This window comes from Uloborus diversus, chromosome 2 (assembly GCF_026930045.1).
Source record: "Uloborus diversus isolate 005 chromosome 2, Udiv.v.3.1, whole genome shotgun sequence".
Lineage (NCBI taxonomy): Eukaryota > Metazoa > Arthropoda > Arachnida > Araneae > Uloboridae > Uloborus > Uloborus diversus.
Genome location: NC_072732.1, coordinates 20935721 through 20960122, shown reverse-complemented (window position 1 = coordinate 20960122; position 24402 = coordinate 20935721). Strand labels below are relative to the sequence as shown.

The window sequence follows — 24402 nt, the reverse complement described above, 5'->3', positions numbered from 1 at the left end:
CACACACACAAAAAAAAAGAAGTTTGGAATAAGTTGCAACCACAAGCACAGCAAATTGTCTGGGGATCCTTATTATATGTCTTATGGACCAGTACCCTAGCCAGAAATTACTTTCGAGTGGAGTTTTTAGGTGTAACCAATTTTTATACGAATGGGATTGGAAATATATGCTAAAACCAAGAGTTTTGTAAGGGTTTTTAACCCCAGTCTCCCTCAAGGCTGCACCCCTGTAGCCGACTGCAGATATTATCAGGGGTGATTGTGAGTTCATCAAAAAATACCTGAAAGTTTAAAAGCGAGAACGGGGGGGGGGGGGGGGAATCTTTGGTCCCTATTACTTAAGTGCACCTTTGCCATAGTATTAAATAGTTCTGAGTCAAAATATTGTGTGTACATTTGATTAAATTTTTAATGGATTACAAAGTTACGAGTTGGTGTTATACAAATTATTTTGACATTTGTTCATCTTAAGGGATAGGTGTCCATCTTAAGGCACTTGCAGGTATATTTGATGAGTATTATATAATTTTTAAAAAAATGTGGAGGTAGGGAGATAAAAGCATAACAAAAAAAAAACATAATTCCGGTATTTTCGGACATAAAAATACCGGAAATACGTCCGAAAAGACCGGAAATTCGGTAAAATACCGGAACACAATCACCCCTGTATTATTGACTTTTAAGAACCTTGAACTAAAGTTAAGTAATTTTAAGTGCCATTAAATTAAAAAACAAAACAATAAGAGTTTTTTAAAACTTTGAAAGATTGCGGGAACCCTCATTTTTCATGCAGTATATCAAATTTGCTTCACAAACAGGAAAGTCACCTTAAAATGTGGAGCATAAGGTGTCATGTATGGATTCCACCATGGCTTTCCAGTCAGAGAATTAACATTGTAGAGTGACCTTTGATAAGCAGACAAAAATAAACCTTTCTTCACACCTCTTTCATATACTTGAAAAGCCTGAAACATATCGATTTAAAGTAAAATATTCAATGATAAGGTGAGCAGATGTTTAAAGAGGAAAGGACTTTATGGGGCATTTTGTATCTGCGCAAGTACACTAAAACACATTTTTCATGAATCGTTCGGTACTGATGCATACTATTCACAGACGTTTTGTGCTGGAATACAGTTTATGAAATTCAAAACAGTTCAAAGATAGACAAAGCAAGCCTTTAATTATGTCACACTTTGAATTACTTTTATTTCAACTTTGCATATTTTACTTACAAAACATAAAATATTTCATGTTAACACCATTATAAAGAACATTAAAAAGCTTACTTGGAATGGGGGAAAAATAAGAGTGAGAAAACTTCTATATTAAATACAGCAACTAAGTTGAATTTAAACAACATTTTAACTGCCAGAAGTCAGTTATTCTAATGTGCTAGTTAAAAGGATAGACTTTATTCCTCTTTACAATATAATGAATTCACCTGACTAAACTATCTATTATTGTTTGGTTCACTTTCAAAAATACTGAGTTTTTTCCCTCATTTTCCTCTAGCAGGAAGTTTACCATTTTGTAGCATCAAAGTTTTGTTAAAGTAGCTATGGGGAATATGCTTTTAACAGGGTTGCCACGCAATTCCAATGAAAATATTTCCAGTGTTTTCCCTGTACAATATACAGTATTGCAAACAATGAGTAAACCCTGACAGTTGCATACCAGAAAGTTTTATTACAGAAAATAAATTTAAATATAAAGGGGGAGGTGAAGAATTTATTAAAACCAAAACCAAGATAATAGTTTGGTGAGTGAATATTTATATATATATATATATATATATATATATATATATATATATATATATATATATATATATATATATATATATATATATATATAAACTTCTCTTAAGCATTCATTATTCAGATCTATAAGATGAAAAATGCAAAAGATAAGCAGAACACTAAATATTGATGACTGATCTCATGCTCCCTAAATTGAATTAGCATAAAATTCAACATGCATGTAAAATAAAATATTAAATATTTTTTGCTTTTGTTACAGACATTTTAATAGAGTAAAACCTCTCTAAAGCGGACACTCACAGGACAAAGAGTTTTGTCTGCAACAGAGGGATGTCAGCAGGAGAGGGGTTTTACTATTTTATTTGTTTATTTTACATTATTCATTTTTTACTCTCAACTTAAATATCTTTATAACATACACTTTAATGTCTCTTAACTTTTTAATTTACCAGTTTTTTAAATATACAGTGAAGCACCATTTATATGTTTTTGAAGGGACTATATGATAAAAGCGTACAAATAAAAATTGCATAATATAGGTTTATGTATATTAGTCTCTGCAGGAACCAATTTAAAAAATGTATAGTTTATAAAAACGTATAAAAGAGAAACGTATAAACTGCTTCACTCTATATACAGCAATTATCAACACTATTTTATCGGGTTTTGCTACAAACATCAAAGCCGATCTGACATAATACTGGTTCACAGGTTGTAATCCCCCCAGGCTCTTTAATTTGGATGTCAGTTAATTGGTAAATACTTTAAATCCAGACCTTTAAAGCAATCAAGTCTGGTTGCTTTTTGGATGACAAAAGGTTTCAGTTTCATGCTATCTATGGTGCTCATAAAAAATACTAAACATCTTTAGAAAATTTCTTTCCCATGGGAAAATGCAACTACTTTCCCAACATAATTGTTTTTTATCTCTACTTTTTCAAGGCAAATGCTTACAAGTTAATTGTTCCATAATTTTTGTTAAATTCCACAAGAATACTTACATTAGAGATTAATATCTACCTTAGAGATATTAGTGCCTGTTCGAATAAGCATTTTTAATAATTTAACAACTTCGAAGTGTAAAATAAAGGTCAACATTAAATTTTTGCACTCCTTTCATGTCTAAAAGTATGCTTCAAAGCAAGAAACAAATGTTAGAGCTAAGATTTTCATGACCACAAAATCAGTTTTTTGCAGAATGAAATGAAGGAATTTTCAAAAAAATGAGCATATTTCAATTTGTACACTTTTATTTTCAAAAAAAAAAAAAAGGTTGAGTGAAAACGATAAATTTCCTAAGCCAAATCTTGCACTCTTTAAACAACTAGCCTCAACAAATTTTTAAAAAATCAGCAAAAGAAATCTAAATATATCGCTTATTTGGAAGAAGAGTGTCACAACACGGAAAAATGAAATTTTACTGGAGAAGCGTTTGAAGATAAACTCTTCAGGCACATTAAGAAAAGTAAGTTTGCTGTGCTCTTTAGTGGTTAATATCAGAACAAAAAATCTGTCATTATTTTCCAAAGAAGATAACGTTATTTGAAGCCCTTTAGGCAAAAAAAAAAGGGAAAAATAAAAATTTCGTATTGTGGCACTCTTCTTCCAAACGAGCAATACAGAGCAGAAATAAGGGATTGAACAATTAAACATACCTCTTCTGGTTTACCAGAGCGTTGCAAAGCATCTCCAAGATGAAAATAAAATCTCCCATCTGTAACTCCTTCTTCATTGCTATCGATGCCTTCTTGCAGCAAATGAATGGCTTCAGAATAATTATTTTCATCTGTTTTCAAGATAAAACCCAAGTGCACTTTCGCAAAGCCAGAATTTGGATTCAACTTCAAAACCTAATAAAAAAATACCCAAATCTACATATTTGAGCCAAGACCAGGGTTTAAGCTGGGTTCAAAAGTTCTTTAGCATAAAAGCTAAAATTGATGGAAAAATGTTAGCAAAATGCTAAAATGTTACACATTCTCATATATTTACATATGCCTCAGTGTGTTTCATCTCCAGTTGAAAATAAAATTCATATTTCATTTGTGACATCCTTGAAGAAATAAGTACAACAGCAATTTTTTTAAAACATAAAATAAAAAAAGAAAACATGATTGGTGTTTAGAACGTTGCAGTCTCCTCCTCCTAAAAAAGCAGTTTTTGGGGGGACACAATGCTGGATAAGACTAATAGTTATTGAACTTAATTGTAGTTTAAACATCTCAGCTAAGATTTAAAAAAGATTAAGTTGATTATCGTCATGCACGCTTCCTCTCTAGGATCATACATTTCTTCTTTATTTAAAAAACTAATTTAATTTTTATTTGAGCAAAAAAACGAAAAGGCATTGTTTTATTTTCGCAATTCAGATAGTGTTTTCGCATTATGCGAAAAATGCGACCGTAGCGGAAACCCTGGCCAAGACTCAACTTGTCAAACAAAACCTTGATGTTTTATGTTGATAAAATGGGACAAAATTGAGGGTTTGCTGCTAAAAAGGGGTAGCTTCAAATTTCAGCTTTCAAAAAGTCAAGGTCTGCATTAAAGCTTAAAATCCTAAACTGCATTCTAATATATATTTTTTAAATTTTCATGACTGTTCCGTATAACTGTTCTCAAGAGCATACACCGGGAGTTATCTTAATATATAAAAATCTTCTGTGCGGATGTTTGTCACCATAAAGCTTTTAAACCGCTGGACCGATTTTGATCAAATTTTTTGTGTGTAATTAAGTTGTGGCAAGCATGGTTTTGAAGCGCAATGGATCGAATCGGAAACATTTTTGTTAATTAATTAATTAATTAAAACATTGGATGGTTATATCTCCCAAATGATTAATATTTATTACGCTTTTTATCCTTTGAGTATGGCTGAAGGAACAAACCATCAAGTACGGGAGAAAAAATAGTTGATAAAACAAGTGCTCAGTGGGCATTAGATAAAACAAGTTGTGATAAATATACGCATTCTGACACCAAGCAGCTTAAAACACTTTCTTTTTACTTATTTTTTTCAAAAAAACGGTTCAAACACTTGGTAGTAAATTGAAATTTTTTAACTTTTAAATTTACAAAGTTTGAACAGAACAACGTCTGTCGGGTCCTCTTGTTAAAAAATATGGAAAAAGTGGATTGGTGTTTTCAGCTGTAATGCAGACCTGCAAACCTTCCAAAAACTTTGCAATTGGAGCTACTCCTTTTTTTTTTGCAGCTAAACCTTTCAACTTTTAATGCCCCTAAGGGATTAAGTGTTATGCTTTTTCAAATCAAATGATACACATAAAAAAGTGAGAGAAAACTGAATAAAACATGAAGTTTTAAATTACTTCCAACAATGTTTTCTTTGCTTCCTTGTTTTGACCTATCAATAAATAGCCAACAGCAATTTGGTTTCTCAATTCAACATTCAGAGGAAATTTATCTGACATCTCAATCAGTTGCCTCAGAGATTTTCCCATGAAACCTGCAAAAATGATGAACATACATACTGAGGGAAAGTATTAGTTAAAGGTATATAAATTTCAAAAGTGAAAATAATAATTTGATGTTTTGAACAACTTGCTAAACAATAAAACTATTTAGATCAAAGATTTTTCATGCTGTACATTATAAAAACATCTACATAATTCAGGAGCCAGCAATTTATAGGTTAGCATTTTAAAGGGGGTTTTTTCAAATATCTTTTATTAAAGTAAGAAAAGTGAGTGGAAGAGAGAGTGGGAACCATATAAGCAGTCATTACAGTAAAGCTCACTCAATGCTTCTTCTTTACTAATAATAAAGCAGTAAGTCTCTCTGTCCGGAGGATGTCTGGAGGATGTCTGGAGGATGTCTGTAGGATGTCTGTAGGATGTCCGTAGGATGTCTGTGACGCGCATAGCGCTTAAACCGTTCGGCCGATTTTCATGAAATTTGGCACAAAGTTAGTATGTAGCATGGGGGTGTGCACCTCGAAGCGATTTTTCGAAAATTCGATGTGGTTCTTTTTTTATTCCAATTTTAAGAAAAAAACTATCATAAATTACGAAATTATCATAACGTGGAACCGTAACATGGGCACAAGCCAATTGGCGAGATACGAAATGATCATAGCGTGGAACCGTAATGTCGGTACAAGCCAACTGGCGAGAAAATTCACTATACATTATTTGTAAATATTCTTTATCTTCTTCTTTACTAATAATAAAGCAGTAAGTCTCTCTGTCCGGAGGATGTCTGTAGGATGTCTGTAGGATGTCTGTAGGATGTCCGTAGGATGTCTGTGACGCGCATAGCGCTTAAACCGTTCGGCCGATTTTCATGAAATTTGGCACAAAGTTAGTATGTAGCATGGGGGTGTGCACCTCGAAGCGATTTTTCGAAAATTCGATGTGGTTCTTTTTTTATTCAAATTTTAAGAAAAAAAAACTATCATAAATTACGAAATTATCATAACGTGGTATCGTAACATGGGCACAAGCCAATTGGCGAGATACGAAATTATCATAACGTGGAACTGTAACGTCGGTACAAGCCAATTGGCGAGAAAATTCACCATACATCATTTGTAAATATACAAGCGAACCAAAAGACCTTTAATTTTTCTATTACGGGCGAAGCCGTGCGGGTGCCACTAGTTACTAATAATAAACCTGAAAGTCTCTCTGTAAGGATCTCTGTGACGCGCATAGCGCCTAGACCGTTTGGCCGATTTTCATGAAATTTGGCACAAAGTTAGTTTGTAGCATGGGGGTGTGCACCTCGAAGCGATTTTTCGAAAATTTGATGTGGTTCTTTTTCTATTAAAATTTTAAGAACAAAACTATCATAAGATGGACGAGTAAATTACAAAATTATCATAACATAGAACCGTAACATGGGTACAAGCCAATCGGCGAGAAAATTCACCATACATTATTTGTCAATATACAGGCGAACCAAAAGACCTTTTAATTTCTCTATTACGGGCAAAGCCGTGCAAAGTACCACTAGTTCTTTATAAAACAGAACTTATATGTAATGGAAAAAAAAAATAGACATGTGTTTAAACTACTACATAACTTTCATGAACTTAAGATGACATCTCTAAACATAATCTAAGGATACCTGTATGACTTATAATATTCTCCAGTTACATTTTATAAACCCTTTTGATTTACCAGAAGGGAAACTTTCTTTTAAAAAATGGAAAGGGTTGAATAAAAAACTACCTCTGAAGCGTAACCTCTCTGCAGCTTTTCTTCCAGCCAACAAATATAGCTTTTCGGGAACATTTTCCAGAGACAGAACTTTCTGATAGGCACTGATGGCTTCCTCCAGATGTTTATTGCTGCGTTGCATTTCAGCAAACTTGTCAAGAGCACGAGCTCTGGCGTAGTACAGACGAGGACTTTTGGGATGAAGACGCAGGAGGTCTTCACACTTCTTCAGGGCGTTTTCTGGAGACTTCGGGTAGGGAATAACAACAGCAGATCAAAAAGGCAAGCAATCTACTAAAATGTTACTTTGCATAAGTATTAAAGCGAGTTCAGTGACATCAATACGGGTGCATTCCTAATTTAGTCGTTTCCCAAAACATGACATTTTAACAACACTTAGGCAATAAAAATATGATTATGGTTAGGTTTTTATTTTCAAGCAGATTCAATTTAAATGCAGAATTAAAACTATGTATGTTCCATGCTTTTTTTGTCCTTTACTTGCTTAGACAAATTCAGTGTATGCTTTCTGAAAAATATTTTTTTTGGGGGGGGGGGAGGATATTTTAAATGATAGTTTGTTTCTTAGAAAATGTCCTTTCATGAAATTCAACACCCTATTTTTAGTAAGTTACCGCGCTATAGCCAGGGCTAAGGCAGAAATACATGAAATACAATACACCACCAGCTCAATCATTCCAGCAGACGACTGCTGTTTTGTGCTTATTAGCACTCATCAGCCCAGCATAGGAAGTGACTGAGCTGGAGGTGGAAAACCTCTTAAGGAAGCCAAGAGTGCCAAACAAACTGGTAGCTAATATCCTAGTTTACATGTTCATAGCTATTAAAAGCCTCTACAATGTTTCCACCATGTTCACGAGTAAAACATAGTACTTTTAATGCTTGATCACTCTTAATTTTAAAAAAAAGGGAAGATTTACTAAAATTATATACAAGAAATTTGAAATAATGTTATTTTTAAGTAATAAAATTAAGTTACAGTACCTTAAAAATTAAATTTATAATTTTGAGGAAATTAATTTGTTTAATTGAACACTTGTACTACTAACTACTAAAATATAGTAAATGAGGAAAATTGATTTCAGTGTAGCAAAAGTAATAAAAGTATAAAAATATCGTCTACTTGTGTTATGCATTTTCTAAAAATCTTAACCAAGTGTATGAAATGTTTTTCAATTTTGTGCTATAATAACCATAGTTTTTATATTTGGTTTCTATAACAAAGGAAAATATTTATCTTGAAAACAAATATTTCAATCACATGGAAGCTAGTTTTAAATTACGGTATCAAAACATATTAAATCTAGAAAAGAAAAAAAAAAGACTTAGCACAGTTACTTTTATAATTGTTAGCAAAGAGTTCCATTTAAGAAATAATAAAAAACAAAACAAGTAAATACTTTTGAGATAAAATGTTTAATATTGTGAATTTTCAGAAAATAATTAACACAAAAAACAAAAAGTAAATTGTTTAACATTGTACTGAAAAAAATAAAATGTTTACTTAGTGAAATACTAGAAAGTATGACATTTTGGTGGACTTTATCATGTTTTGAAAACTGAAAAAGGATAAATAAATGAAGAAAGTTTAAAGGCTCGTTTTCAGAGCATTGGGTTACATTAAACAAAACGGAAATAAGTTCAAGGATTTTCTTTAATAAAATCATCAACCTAACATTTTCCTTTAAGCTTGTACCTTAAAATGCATGTTTCAGGAAAAAACAAATTGTAACTTAGCTTAAAACACACATAAAAAGGTTAAAACATTCTATTATTGTAAACAACAGAAATCAATTCCAAACAATTTGGGGTAGACTGAAGGAGGCTTATTAGAGGGTAATACATAGGTTCAAACATGTAACAGTTCCATTTGAGCATGACAACACTTTAGTAAATAAAATATTAATTAACATTTGCAAAATGCCTTCGAAAGTGTAATGTAAGGAGCATGCAATTTACAAGTTAATCTTTTAAAGAACTTTTTTCTCCCCATACATTAAAAAAGAGAGAAAATTGGGGTGAATTTAATAATAAAATTAAAAGTTGAGAACAAAATAAAAAGTTTCAATGAGTAAAAATTTGTTGAAGATAACTTCAAATCTAACACTTATAGATTCATATATTTTTGCCAATAAATAGCATTCCAAACAATATTCTCTTATATTGTATTACTATTAATCTGCTTTGAAAGTTCAAGAATCATCATTATAAAAGAAAATAAATTAAAAATCAGTAACATAAAAATATCTGAAAGTCCTAATAACACGATTGCTATACATATGTACAAATGAAAAAATGATTAGGGGGAAAATATAATCACAATTTAAGTGAAAATGACTAATAATATCACGTTTATGCAAAGAAAAAAAAAACCAGTGTTTTAAAGAAACAATCCATGCATTATATTCACAAGGCATTCTTGAATATCATTACATAAATCAAGTAAATATGCACAAAAAAAAATAAATAAATAAATAAATAAAAATAAATAATAATAATAAGAGAACATGTTAATCCATAGCTCAAAAGTCAGATATTGTAAAACATGCAATCACTTTAATAAGTTAATATCATATTGATCAGCCATGAACTCTTAGTTAATAGGGGGAAATGGGGTGGTACATAACAGTTAAGTAAAAATATTAATGAATTAGAGAGACTAAACAGTTAAAAATTCCAGAAATCAAATTCCTCATCAGGGACATCATCTTCTTCAGAATCATAATCATGATCCTCATCACCCTAAAGATTAAACTTAAATTTCAACAATGCAGTTTTAAATAAATCATCAGAAAATAACACGGAATAAATACCTAAAGCTTTCTTAAGTACTTCCTTATGACAAATATTTCCCCTTATTACAAATCCAGTTATTTTAAGAATGATAAAATTACCACTAAGTTCGAATTTTAGTTCTCCTGCATCAAAAAGATAAACAATTAATAATAATTTCTTTTTCAAGTATTTAATGAAAACAGAAAATGTTCAAATTCAAAAAAAGTGATTGAACAATATATTGATGTTGCAGCTGAATCCCAAGTAAACAAAAACCATTACAGCAAAAAATCTGTTATAAAGAAAACTCTTGATTAGGGATAATTATTAAGAATTCAAATTATTAAATTTAAAATCGGTCAAAGAAGAGACCGAGGGGACATGATTCAGTTGTTTAAATTTATTAAAATGAAAGATGTTACGGGGCTGAAGTTTAGCACTGAAAACAGGACAAGGGGTCATTGTTTTAAGCTATTTAAATCTCAGGCTAACATGGATATTGGGAAAAAATTATTATAATTGCAGGGTAGTGGAACCTTGGAACAGCTTACCGGAAGGGGTGGTAATGAGAAAGGGAGTAGACAGTTTTAAGAGGGCCATTGATCTTCACTGGGGATTGTAAATTGATTAGGAGCAGTCTAGCTGGGCCCAGAGCCTGTTGCTGGTCACCACTTTTGTATTTGTATTTTTATTTAAAATAAGATTATGTCACTTTTAGGTGTTATAGTCCTATTTTAATTCAATCCAATAATTTGGTGACATAATCTTTTCTTAGTTCTTTTTCTCAAGTGCATTATTTGAAAACAATTTTGCAACAATATTCCAAGAAAAATAAAGGTAACATATAACAAATGGTTTAGTTTATTTCATAGTCCTTTTGCTTCTTAGTTACCATGCGGAGAATCAATATTTTCAGATATGAATATAACGTCCACTATATTAGTTACTTAAATCGTAAAATTTTCTTCTTAAAATATAGGAAACTCACCCCCCCCCCCCGTGAACCAAATCACCAAATCTGTTTCCCTTTCCCTCAAACTCAAATTACTGATAGTTGAGAGCGAACACTGTCTATGTACAAAATTATGTTAATCAGTTTATCTCAGAGACAATTCAAATTGCACAGAATGCATTGCTCGAAAAAACACTTTAGCTATATATTGTATGTTGCACAAATTGCATAGCAGAGATGGCATATGATGGGAAACTTCACATAACTTTCCCGTTGTGATGATTACTAAATGTTGTAATTACTTATATGGCCACAGAACCTTACAAAACTTACTTAAAATGCTTATTCAACTAAAACATGAAATCAATTACTCCACAAGTTCCCAAACTTTTTTGATTTGCGGCACCCATTGAATCAAAATTTTTTACAGCACTCTAGACTCTAGTCTGTCCCAATGAAAAAATACAGAGAGTTGACTCTCTGTTTAACGACTTTCAAGGGGCCACAAAAAAAATTCTCCTTAATTAGAATGTGTCCTTAAATAGAATGCTTCTAAAACTACAGTGGAGCACCCGGGACCGTGAAAAGCTGTCTTTAAATAGAGAAAGTTGTTAAATAGAACTTCGCTAAACAGAGAACAACTGTATTAACACTAGAAAGATGGAGGGACTGTGTGGCCCCTCGCGTAGTTTGTTGTTTAATAACTCGGATAATATCTAACGGAACTTAATGGAATTTTCTAACTTTTCATTATATGACACTATTTGAATGCTTGTTTAATCATTTAATCATTCGCCTCATAGTACTGTTAATATTGATCCTTACACCTAGAAAGACGGGAGGGGCCACAGTGGCCCCTAAGCATTTTGACAATTAAAAAATTTATTTTTTTCCTTTCTCCTAATTGTTGTAGCATAAAAAAAATGCCACTCACTCTAGTTTAACCTGTAACTTCCGCTTTATGCAGCCGATTGGATATCCAAGTGCTATAAACGGTACCGACTGCTTACCATCCTAACGGTGGATATTGCTCTTCGAAAGGAAAACTAATTCAACCATTTGCCCAGTATAGAGAGAAGAACTAAAAATAATTAGGTACTAAGTTTTTATTTAGTCATGAAAGAAGGTGTATCAGGCATGTGGACTCCCTCAGGAAGAATTTTTAAAAGAATTCACTCCAAAAATGGGTAGGGGCCACACTGGCCCCTTCAGTCTTTCTAGGTATACAGAAAATGTCAGTCGTTCTAGTGTTAATACGGTGCACTTCATGGCATCCGTTGCCTCTCCCTGCGGCACACAAGGGAGCCGTAGTACCAACTTTGGGTACCCCTGCATTACTCGCAGTCACACCTTTTCAGCCTCACTAACAAAAATGCACTTAGGTGTTACTGCAGCAGTAAAACACAGTGAGAGTAAATAATCACAATAGTCAAATGCTATACAGAAATTTGCCAAGGGTTGTTGCTTAACAAACTGGACAACCCTAGCTGGGACATTGAAAAAAGTAGATTATTTTCAAAAATCTACTGGACAGTCACATGTGAATTTTTTCTTTCGAAAAAAAAAATGTTTTATCTTAGCTTCACTTCTATTAAAGAAACACTGTTTGAAAAAACAACGCAGAATGTTTCTAGCTGCAATAAAAGACGTAATATGAATGATTTCCCTTACTTAAATTATCATTATTTAATTTTTAAAAAGCTTGACAAACCAATTAAAGAAGATCACGTTTTAAGAAAAATTTTATAATAAAAAATAAAAAAAAGAATAAATAACAAGAAAATAAGATAATGAGAAATATGAAATCAACCTAATTTTCACAAATTAAATGCAAATGTAAAAGTTCCAAGCTTCAATAGCATTGAAAATACTTACTTTCTCTACATATTTATCAATATCATCTAAAGTGTCCCTAATGAGGAAATCCTCTTCATTCGTAACATCAAATTTTTCATATGAAAATGCAGATTCGTCTTGACGATCGGCAGGAGCATCGTCAAAATCACTTTGGGCAAACTGTTCTGTACTTTCAGTGAATACTTCTTCATTGGATGACTCAGAGTTAGTGGTGAAAGGTTGCTCAACAGAAGCTTCCGTGAATACTTCTTCATAGGATGATTCAGCGGTAGTGGTGAAAGGTTGCTCAATAGAAGCTTCCGTGAACAACTCTTCGCTAGTTGACTCTGTGGTGAACGAGAGCTCTACAAAAGATTCCACCAGTTCTTCCTCTGGGGGTGTTATGGTTGATGCCTGCTCTACTCTTTGACTAGATGTGGTAAATGAATCTTCAATGTCAGGAACTGAAAAGTCATCAGATGATTCAGTGTAATATTCCTCCTGAGAAAAGGCTTCAAAATGAGTATTTTCAGGCTCTGAAGCTTCTGTTAAAAGGAAAAAAATGTCAATCTATAGCAAAGATTTCCAACATAATTTGAATTACTTCTTTTTCCTAAGGGAATACAGTAAAGTACCATTCATAAGGTTTTGAAAGGACTGTATAAAAACAGCATATAATGATCATTCTTGAGAAAGCATAACATATGAACGAAAATATTTTTCAATTTTGAAACCTTTTGTTTTCTTTTATTTTCATTCATCAAACATCCAAAAATATCTATCAGTAATTAATATTTTGAAACTTTATAATCTACACCCAATAATATAATTAAAATACCTTTTTCTACAATCCCAAAACAGGTTTTTCTTCTCCCCTTTCCCTTTTATCAGGATTGTCAACCTTGGAGGAACTATTTGAGGAGCAGTTCGATATTTTGTATAAAAATCAATAAAAATAACTAAAATCACTTAACTAAAATTTTTTAGAGATTTAGTAATCATTTCAGCACTAGTATAAAAATAATTATTTTTAAAATTAATAAAACAGCCTTAAACCCTATTTCAATCTTTGAGTGTAAGCATCTTTAATTTCCCATATTTACATGTTTTACATGATAACGGCAAAATATGAGCTTGAAAGCGTTTGGTCGAGAAATGCGTAGCAAAACGACTTTTTTGCGGAGCGTCGGAGATTCGCCATTTCTGCGGAGCAACTCCGCAAAATGTGGAGCAGTTGGCAACCCTGTTTTATACCATGCAATGTTGATAATTCAGTGAATTATAGCCCATTAGCCAGGACTAGAGCAGATTAACATGTTAACATATAAAGCAAATAACCGGTATGGGCGGTAATTTACTGAATATACCATGCCTTGCCTTTAATCTTCGAGCTGAATTGAACCATTGTTTCGGTCCCTCGTCAGGTCTGTGCTAATTCTGTATTAGCTACCAGTTTGTTAGGCACTTTTGGCTTCCTTAAGAGGTTTTCCATCTCCAGCTCAGTCGCTTTCCTATGCCGGGCTGATGAGTGCTAATAAGCACAAAACTGCAGTCCTCGGCTGGAAATGACTGAGCTGGCAGTATATTTCATATATTTCTGCTTTAGCCTGCGCTAATGGGTGTAATTTACTGAATATACCATGCCTTGCCTTTAATCTTCGAGCTGAACCGAACTATTGTTTCGGTCACTCGTCAGGTCTGTGCTAATTCTGTATTAGCTACCAGTTAGTTTGGCACTCTTGGCTTCCTTAAGAGGTTTTCTATTTCCAGCTCAGTCACTTTCCTATGCCGGACTGATGAGTGTTAATAAGCACGAAACTGCAGTCATCGGCTGGAAATGACAGCTGGCGGTGTATTTCATAAATGTTAATAATTGAAAAATAATTTACCTGTTCTCTCAATGTATTCTTCCAAGATTTCTTCATCAAACCTTCTGCTGGTATCTTCATTGAGTACCTTCAGAATAATATAAAATTGTAAAGTTCATTTATGCAGTCAAAACTGATTTTTTTTTAGCAAATATTTCCAGAAAAGAGACGAGGAAGCGACAAAAAGGCATCAAATTAAATACTTACTTCCAAGCATCTAATCTAAGATTTGATGCAAAAATGGAAAAAGCTTTAAATGATGAAATATGTTTTATGGAAGTACAGCTAATTCTGAACAGTCATTATGCTTCGTAAAGTTTTTAAAAAATGACTGTTGATATTCAGTCAAAAAAAAAAAAAAAAAAAAGCCAAATTCATATTCCTTCCTGATTTTCTTGAAAGTAATACAAAGATCAAAACCTGAATGAACTCTCTCTAATCTTTTACAGACTACACAAAATATTTTATTTGCATTTTAATTTTAGCTCCAGTCGGGCGGATACAGACTACCATTTCAGGGGGGTCATGCTGAAGAATGACCCTCCACCCCCCATTAACGAACTTATGATTTTGGTCCTAACATTTTTGGAAACTGCATGGGGGTGAATAAAAAGCACCAAATCGGCCAAGGATAAGGTACTTAGTGGAGCAGAAATGTTACTGATTCATTTCATTTACAATAAAACGAATCAATATTTCAAACATTTACTTTAAAAAAAAATTAATGAATTGAAAAATTACTGAGATTTTTAAAATTTTATTCATTAGGTGCTTGAACACAATGTGGGCTAATAATATTGTTGACGGTTTGGAGGGGGGCATGACCCCCATGACCCTCCCCTTATATCTGCCACTGAGCTCAGTGAATTGTATTTAAAAGCTGCTGTTTTAATTTTAAATCAGAGTAAAAGAAAACTAAATTAATAAATAAAATACTTATAGCTTTAAAATTTCATTTTTTTTGTTAAAAAAATATTGTAAATTCAAAACTAGTGTTATAGGTTCAAAACTACACATCAATCTGCAAAATTTGGTTAAACATAAAAGTAATAAGTAATAATATGACAACGTATGCCCACGTACAAATAAAAGCGATTAAAAAGAGTTAAAACTCTGCAAACAGCTGTTTTGAGGTTATAAAAACAAACCCCCTCATCATAGCATTACGCACAATCAAAAAAACATTGTCTCAATTATATATACAGACATGCTATTATGCTATCAAAATAATTACTACAGTATACACTCAATAGTATTCAAAATCATTTTCTTAAGAAATGTGTCTTCAAAATGAAGTGTATATTTCCAAAGTTGTATTTTAAATTGTGCAGCCATGTTTTAGTAAATTGTGCAAGTGCCTAAATGTTTTGATATAAACAGAACTAATTCAGAAGGTAAATAAAGTGTCAATTCCAATTCCTTTTAAGGTATTTTATAAGCAAATGAAAATTTTTTTTAAAAAAAAGAAAGAAAGAGAGAGGGAAAATAAAGGACTACTTCAAAAGAATGGCAAAATAAATAAGCAATACTAAAACCCTTGTTTTACTATCTTTTTGTCACTAATGAAATCAATTAAAGCATTTATAAATAACACATGTTTTGAAAATACAGTCAATTCCTAATAACTCAAATCTGAAGGGAACAACGAAAAACTTTGACTTATTGGAAGTTTGACTTACCGCTAATTTTGGTGTTCGGCATTTTAATAAAAAAACGTGAATATTTTAATTAATATGTATATATAACAGATAAAATTACAGAGCTTAAAAGTTTTTAAGCACAATATGTAGAGTTAAATCAAAAATTTTGAGAGAAAAAATTCAAAAGCATGTTCAGTAAGTTCTTGCCTTCAAAATTCGAGTTGAACCGAACCATTTCTCCGGCCACTCGTCTGGTCAGTGCTAATGTCTGGTCAGTGTAACTGGTAACTAATACAGAATTAGCACTGACCAGAAGAGTGACCGAAGCAATGGTTCGGTACAACTCGAATATTGAAGGCAAGGCAGGTATATTCAGTAAGTTACCGTCCTATAGCCAGGGCTAAGGCAGAAATACGCGAAATACACCGCCAGCTCAGTCATTTCCAGCCGAGGACTGCAGTTTCGTGCTTATTAGCACTCATCAGCCCGGCATAGGTCTGATGAGTGCTAATTCTGGATCTGGTCAGTGCTAATTCTGTATTACTTACCAGTTTGTTTGGCACTCTTGGCTTCCTTAAAAGGTTTCCCATCTCCAGTTCAGTCACTTTCCTATGCCGGGCTGATGAGTGCTAATTAGCACGAAACTGCAGTCCTCTGCTGGAAATGACTGAGCTGGCGGTGTATTTCAAAAGCATGGTTTTGATTTCGATACTGCTGGAACCACTTGTAGAGCTGATTCTACTTCAGGAAAGGTGTACATCTTCGTTCATTTCAAATTTGGATTCACGGATTCTACCACTTTAGAAGTTTCTTTTTTTTCTTTTAAATATCGTTGAAAGAGTACTTGCTTAGACATCTTTAATAGTAAAGAAAACTCACTCTTGTCTCTTAGGAACTTATCAGCAAATGATCGAACTAAAAAATGAAGGGGAACACATCTTAACTTAGGTCAGCCTTTGAATAAAGGACTTGACAGCTTAAAAGCGAATTTGGAGAATAGCAACATGTCAAAGTGTAAACAGTACAGTAAAACATAAGAAAACAAGCTCACTCATTTCCGCACGTGCAACTTCTTCATCGCACATAGGCTTAATAGGTCTTTTCTTGCTTTAGAGTTCTATTGTGCAGCAATTGCAGGTGAAGGAGTGAATTAATTTTCTCTCATAGTCACTTGTTTCTTTCTTTTTGAGCAATCACGATTGCTTATTGCTTTCATTTGACTGTTTTTGATGTTCCTTTGATTTTTCCCACTGCCACCCTCCACACCATCACCGTGGACAGGTGGACTCCTCATGATGCTGCACCTATAGCGAAAGCCGTCTCCAGGTTGCATCCATGTCCTACACACACGCGCACACATACATACACACAAACACATACCCCTACACACACAAACACATACACACACAAACCCACATGCATAAATACACACACATACACACAACTACCCACACATTCATGCCTGCAGACAGACACAAACACATATGCCGACATACACACACATACACACAACTACCCACACATTCCTGCCTGCACACAGGCACAAACACATATGCCTACACACACATACACATACCCCCCCCCACACCCATACACATACCCCCCCCACACTTATGCCAGCACACAGACATAAACACACATACCCCGTACACACAAACACCCCCCCCCACACACACATAAACACACATGCCTACATACACACACTCGTGATTGCGAAAAACATAATTTGAATTCAAGATGTCAAAATTCAAATAATTTTTTTTTTTTTTGTTCTTTCCAAATAAATTTCGAGTCATCTTTGAAAAAACTTGGAGTTAAAGGAAGTTAACTTCGATATTGAGAATAATTAGCATGGAATTAAAGACAAAGGGGTCAGGACTTCGGGGGTAAAAACTTTGAGTTATAGTAATATTCGAGTTATCGGACTTTGAGTTATCGCGAATCGACTGTATCAAAATTTTAATACGGAACAGTTTCATACTTTTGTGTTGCTTTCAGTGCTTAATGGAGTCTCAGTTTCTAGTTCTGCCTGAATGTTGCTGTCATCCCTTCGAGTTTCCTCTATTTGTTCAGTATTCAATGAGAATATATTGCTAAGGTCCGGTAAAAGATCAGCGAGATTCTCTGTTAAAAAAATAACATCAATATATAAAAACAACATTTCAATATATCTTAAATAAGTATCATAATCAGTGCAGAAATCTTTGGGATATATTTTTTTAAAAATTCTGAAAAAGTTGCATCTGTATCAAATACCTAGATGCACACAACTTTAAACGTCAATTTCTCATTTTGAACTCAGATGCAGATACGACTTTTTGCGCTTAGCACGGCAGTATAGCCAGGGAGGAAAGCTGAAATATTCTCATGACAAGTTATTTTTAAATAAAAGAAGAGTGTGCTCCACATTCAATTTCAAAGAAGGATTGAATATTGAACTCCATGCTTAAACTTTTTTTTTTTACCAAGTGTTCAAAAATAGACAACACATAAAACACTGAAAAAGATGATTGTGTAGGAAATAAAAATAAAACAAATTATCTCTCATTGTTTAATTATGATTTATATTTCATTATTAAAGTAGTGAGAAGTTTTCTCTTTAATCTGTACAAATTTATTTAAAAGCTTATTTACATGAACTTTTCCTAGATTTTAATCATTTACTGATCACTTATTACATTTTTTCGTTTACCTTGTTCTCTCTCATTTTTAAAAAAATATGAAAAATTGTCCAAGGATGGAAAACTTTCAACCCTGTACATGGCAAACGTTTGGTAGTTTTTTTTTTTTTAAAAAAGTGAAAAAGACTTAACATGGTGATTTAAAAAATATATATGGACTGACGTGCTAATTGGTTTTGTAAGCATTTGGTTTGCACAAAATCAGAGACAACTTAATGATAATAACATTTTAATTGTAAATATTTTCATTACAATAATAATCACTACATGTTTTTTGTTATAAAAAAAATAGTTTAATAAAGGTATTATTAAAATAATTGGTCAAAATTTTACACATTACATTTATTTTAACACAAATATGCAAGTGAATTAAAAATACATAAATCATCAAAGTGTAGTAATACCGAAGATTATAACCTAAGTTTTTATTTTATTGTCATTAAAGCTATTGAAAACTAATTAAACAATTGAATTCTATATTCATTATGAATAAAATTCCTGGTGGAATATTTTTTGACTATAGAGAAAAATCGGTTTCAAAGTGCATATTTTTTTCTCCCATCAAATAAAACATATACAAAATTCTTCCTAAAATATAAAAACATTTCCTCAGTGGTTTATGTAAAAACAATTTCTTTGGTAGAATTCTTACCTTCTAAAGTTTCTGTTGAGCTCTCTTCTTCTTCATGGAGTTCATGCAAAATTTCTTCATGTTCTTCCACATGCCCACTATCAAATAGGTCCACAGACCCTCCTAAAAAAAAGAGGAATGATTGACAAATAAAAACATGACTCAATAAACGAGATTTCAATTGCTAGGGCTCTATCCAGGTTTCTTTTTTTGAGGGGGGAGGGGGGGGGGGGTCCTCATTTTGCAAAAAAGCAAACAATTTTTTTTTTTTTTTTTGACTTTTTGATATTTTTGTGAATTTTCCTTTTTTTCTTTAGAGGAAAGTTACATCAAAACATTTTTAGTTATAACAACTAGCTACGTTGCCCGGCTTTGCATGGTCCACCTCGAAAATAAAAGTTACTGTTGAATGTAATCGCTTTCTCCATTGGTTTAAAGGAAAGAACTGTGCTTACATCTTATTGGCAGAGACATTTGCAGCTTTCCACGGAGTTCGCAAAATCTCTTCTTAAATCCACCATCGGACTTTGGAGAAAGCTTATTGCTATTTAAGAAACATCATTGGATGCTGAAAATCTGCCCTCTATTCTATTTAAAGAGCCGCAGTCTGTTTATCAGGGTCTTCACTACTTTCTCTATGTCTTACTGTAAGTGTGTCCCCATGTTTCGTATTAAACGTATTTGTTTATGTTCAGCTGTCTGAATCTCTGCTTTACACAACCTTTCAACAGCAGAGCGTGGTTAGTTCTAAGTTTTTCCCAGCTACTAAATCACTGCAGTAGCGGAGTAACATGGGGGACGAGATAAAATATTCCGTTGAGCCTTTTGACGGAAGGAATTTCTCTCTGTGGTGCTGGAGAATGGAAGCGGTTTTCGCAGCAAAGAATTTAGAGATGTTTTTGGAACGTGAAGCGGATTCTTCGAAAGCTAATGAACATTTAGCGAGTAAGAAGGCCTATGCCTTGATGTTATCATTTCTTAGTGGTAAAGTTTTGGTTTCGCTTTCGGAAGAAAAGACTTGTGCTGAAATAATTGCAAAATTGAAATCGATATATGTTCGAGAAGGAGCGGTCAGTCAGATATTGGTTAGAAAGAGACTTTCAACTTTGAAAATGAAAAAGGACTCATCCATGCAGGAGCATATTGATGAAGTGAACAGGCTCGTTACCCAACTAAAATCGTGTGGCGTGAAAGTGAGTGACATGGACAGTATTGTCTATCTTTTGATGTCTCTTCCAGCAGAGTATGACGCATCGAAATCTGCAATAGAAAATCAGCCTTCGGAGAACTTGACTTTAGAGTTTGTTTGCGGTCGTCTTCTGGATGCTGAAGCGCTGATGAGAGATCGTCGAGTCTCGGAGCCCAAATCTTGGAAAACAGAATCATCAAATGGTGCAGCCTTTTCTACAAATCATCGGGTAGTGTGTAACAAGTGTCGCAAAAGAGGGCACATTGCGAAATTTTGTAGAAGTTACATAATTTGCTACCAGTGCGGAAGAAAAGGACATTTTAAGAGGAATTGCACAGTCCAGACAGAAAAAAATACATCATCAAAGGATGGAGCAGTTGCAGTGACTTTCGTTGTTGGCGAAATAGAACATCGGTCATTTATAGTAGATAGCGGATCTACAGCTCATATGTGTGCACATCGGGAATGGTTTGAGGAGTTAAAACCATCCTCAGGAACTGTGTCATGCGCTGCAAAAGCCAGTAAACTGGAAGTAAAAGGAATAGGAACTGTTCGCGGTGTAATAGGTGACGGTGTGCAAGAGATCCTACTGAAAAATGTGTTATATGTTCCAGAACTAAATGGAAACCTCATTTCAGTGAAACAGATACAAAAAGCTGGATACACTGTGAGCTTCAAAAATGACGAAGCAGTCATTGAAAAGGGAAGTACAAACTTCGTTTTGTGCAAGCTGAATTCAAAAGGTCAATATGCAAGTGATTTTGTTCCCTTCATTTCAAATTCCTTTGTTGCAGAAAAAGATGGAGGTGAACTGTGGCATCGCAGGTTAGGACACTCCGGAAACCATGTTCTGAGCAAACTAGGATTACCAACAAGTGAAAAATTTTGTGAAAACTGTGTGTTAGCGAAGCAGTCCGCGAACCCTATAGGAATAGGAAACCGAAGAAGAGAAAAAGCTCCCATGATGACAATCCATTCTGACCTATGCGGTCCGGTCAACCCACCAACTCAAGCGGGTGAAAGGTATGTGTTAACATTAGTTGATGATTATTCTCGTTTTTGTGAAGTTCGTCTTCTTAAAAGGAAAAGTGATGTTCCCGTGGAAATCAAAAAGTTTCTCAAATTGAATGAAAGCGTTCGAAAAATTCGTTGTGATAATGCCCAGGAATATGTTTCAGGTGAACTTAAAGTGATAGCAAATAAACTTGGAGTTACGATAGATCCCTGCCCCCCTTATACTCACGAATTGAACGGAATTTCAGAGCGGATGAACAGATCACTTTTTGATAAAGCCCGTGCACTTTTATATGATGCAAATTTACCTAAGAACTGTTGGGGATATGCTATTCAAGTTGCAGCATATATTCATAACAGAATCCCTAGTTCAAGCATAAATGATATGTCACCCTTTGAACTAAAATATTCCCAGAAACCGGATTTAAATCAAATTAAATTATTTGGTTGTGATGCTTATGCCAAAATTCCTGATACTCGCAGACAAAAATTAGATCCGAAATCTAAACGAATGATCTTCATTGGATATTCTAGCATGGGATATCGATTAATGGATACTGATACACACAGAGTTATTGTGTCTCGTAATGTTCGCTTCAATGAAAATAAAGTATATGTGCAAGACAGAAGTAATTCAGCAGACGGGCTCCCGAAAGGAGAAGAAAAAGACGAGGAAAAACATGACAGAAATGTAAATAAAGAGTTAGGAGAAAACGAAACCAAAACGCCCGCAGCTGCACCCCGACGATCAAAAAGAAAAAGTAAAAAGACAGATTTGAAAGAACGATTTGAAGCAATGTACACGTCAGAAGAGACGTTGACCTTTTATGACATCTCAAAACTACCGGAAGAACAACAAGCCCAGTGGAAAGTCGCGATGGGGGAAGAATTGCGCTCCATCCAGATAAACAAAACTTGGGAACTGGTAGATCTCCCTGATAACGCGACCCCCATAAAGTGTAAGTGGGTGTTTAGGAAGAAAAGAGATGGAACTCTCAAAGCCGCAAGAGGAGACCAGCAGAAGGAATACGTACAAACTTATTCGCCAGTCATTGGGATGCCTTGTTTACGATTAGTTCTTGTTTCGATTCTTCAAGAGAATTTAAAGGCTTATGTGATGGATGTGAAAACAGCTTTTCTGAATGGTGAGTTGCAAGAAATTGTTTTTATGGAACAACCGCAAGGATTCAACGATTCATCTGGCAGAGTATGCAAATTAAATAAAAGTTTATACGGATTAAAACAAGCTCCTAGACAATGGTTCTTCAGATTTTCGCAATTTATGTTAAAAATTAATTTTAAGCAGTTAAACTCGGAACCGTGTATTTTCATCAGAATTGTGAATGGAAGAAAAATAATAATTTGTTTATATGTTGATGATATTCTTATCGCTGGATCAGATGTTTCAGAAATAATGATTGTGATTAAACTTCTTCAAAATGAATTTCAGATGTCCAAACTCGAACCAGCTTCTGAATTTTTAGGAATTCGTATGGAATTTACTTCTACTAAATTAGTGCTAGATCAAAAGGAGTATATTCTTAAACTATTGAAGAGATTTAACATGAGTGAGTGCAAGCCGAGTGCAACAACTTTAGAAGCTAAGTCAACTCCAGCTGACTTTGAGGAAGGAACTATCTTCAAAGGACCTTACCGTGAACTAATTGGATCTTTATTGTATCTTGCGATGACAACACGACCCGACATACTGTTCGCTGTGAACTGTCTCAGTCAATTGCAGGAGAATCCAAAAGAATCGGCTTGGAATGGACTTAAAAGAATTCTGCGATATTTAAAAGGTACATCGGATTATAAAATTGTGTATAGTAAGTGTTGTGACTCTAATGTTGATTTATCTATGTATGTTGATTCAGATTGGGCATCAGATCCGCGTGATCGCAAATAAGTTTCAGGTTACGTTATTTTTTTATAAAAAGTGTCCAATTTTATGGAACGTGAAGAAACAAAGTTCAATAGCTGTTTCTTCTACTGAAGCTGAGGTACTCGCAGTTGGTAAGTCTTTAATAGATCTAGTGTATTATAAAAATATTGCATGTGAATTTCTTACTGTAAATAACATTGTCATATATGAAGATAATCAGTCTGCAATCAAATGTATAACTAATGAAAATAGTTCTGGTAGATTGAAACATGTTGATGTTAAGTTAAAGTTTATTAGAAATATTTTAAATGTTGAAAATATATATATTGAATATGTTTCTACTGATAAACAAATTGCTGATATGTTTACTAAGGCTCTTCCTAAATTTAAATTGCATGAACTTATGTCATTGTGTTGTTTAGTAATAAGCGATTAAGGGCGGGTGTTGAATGTAATCGCTTTCTCCATTGGTTTAAAGGAAAGAACTGTGCTTACATCTTATTGGCAGAGACATTTGCAGCTTTCCACGGAGTTCGCAAAATCTCTTCTTAAATCCACCATCGGACTTTGGAGAAAGCTTATTGCTATTTAAGAAACATCATTGGATGCTGAAAATCTGCCCTCTATTCTATTTAAAGAGCCGCAGTCTGTTTATCAGGGTCTTCACTACTTTCTCTATGTCTTACTGTAAGTGTGTCCCCATGTTTCGTATTAAACGTATTTGTTTATGTTCAGCTGTCTGAATCTCTGCTTTACACAACCTTTCAACAGTTACGTCAAGTGACGCAAGTGCAAGTCAAGTGACGCAAGTTTTTTGGTTCAAGCTTGAACCAAAAAAAAAAGTCAGTGAAATTTTGCGGCAGATTGCGGAAAAACCCAAAAAAGTAAGCATTTTAAATCCTCTGTGTGTGATAACAGGAAAAGCCTCAAAACAAAAACAAGAATTTTACCTGTTCATATTCGAGAAAAAAAA

At 33.6% G+C, this 24402-nt stretch overlaps 1 protein-coding gene across 1 annotated transcript in view; it reads right to left on the bottom strand.

Annotated features, from left to right (window-relative positions):
- LOC129216899 (aspartyl/asparaginyl beta-hydroxylase-like) overlaps positions 1-24402 on the bottom strand; it is a 42033-nt gene that overhangs the window by 7482 nt on the left and 10149 nt on the right. The window contains exons 3-10 of the mRNA XM_054851115.1: positions 19366-19467; positions 18014-18156; positions 14414-14480; positions 12564-13069; positions 6953-7187; positions 5090-5226; positions 3419-3613; positions 828-965 (exon numbers count right to left, since the gene is read on the bottom strand). Of these exons, the coding sequence (XP_054707090.1) occupies positions 828-965; positions 3419-3613; positions 5090-5226; positions 6953-7187; positions 12564-13069; positions 14414-14480; positions 18014-18156; positions 19366-19467 (1523 nt within the window). The remainder of the gene's footprint in view (positions 1-827; positions 966-3418; positions 3614-5089; positions 5227-6952; positions 7188-12563; positions 13070-14413; positions 14481-18013; positions 18157-19365; positions 19468-24402) is intronic.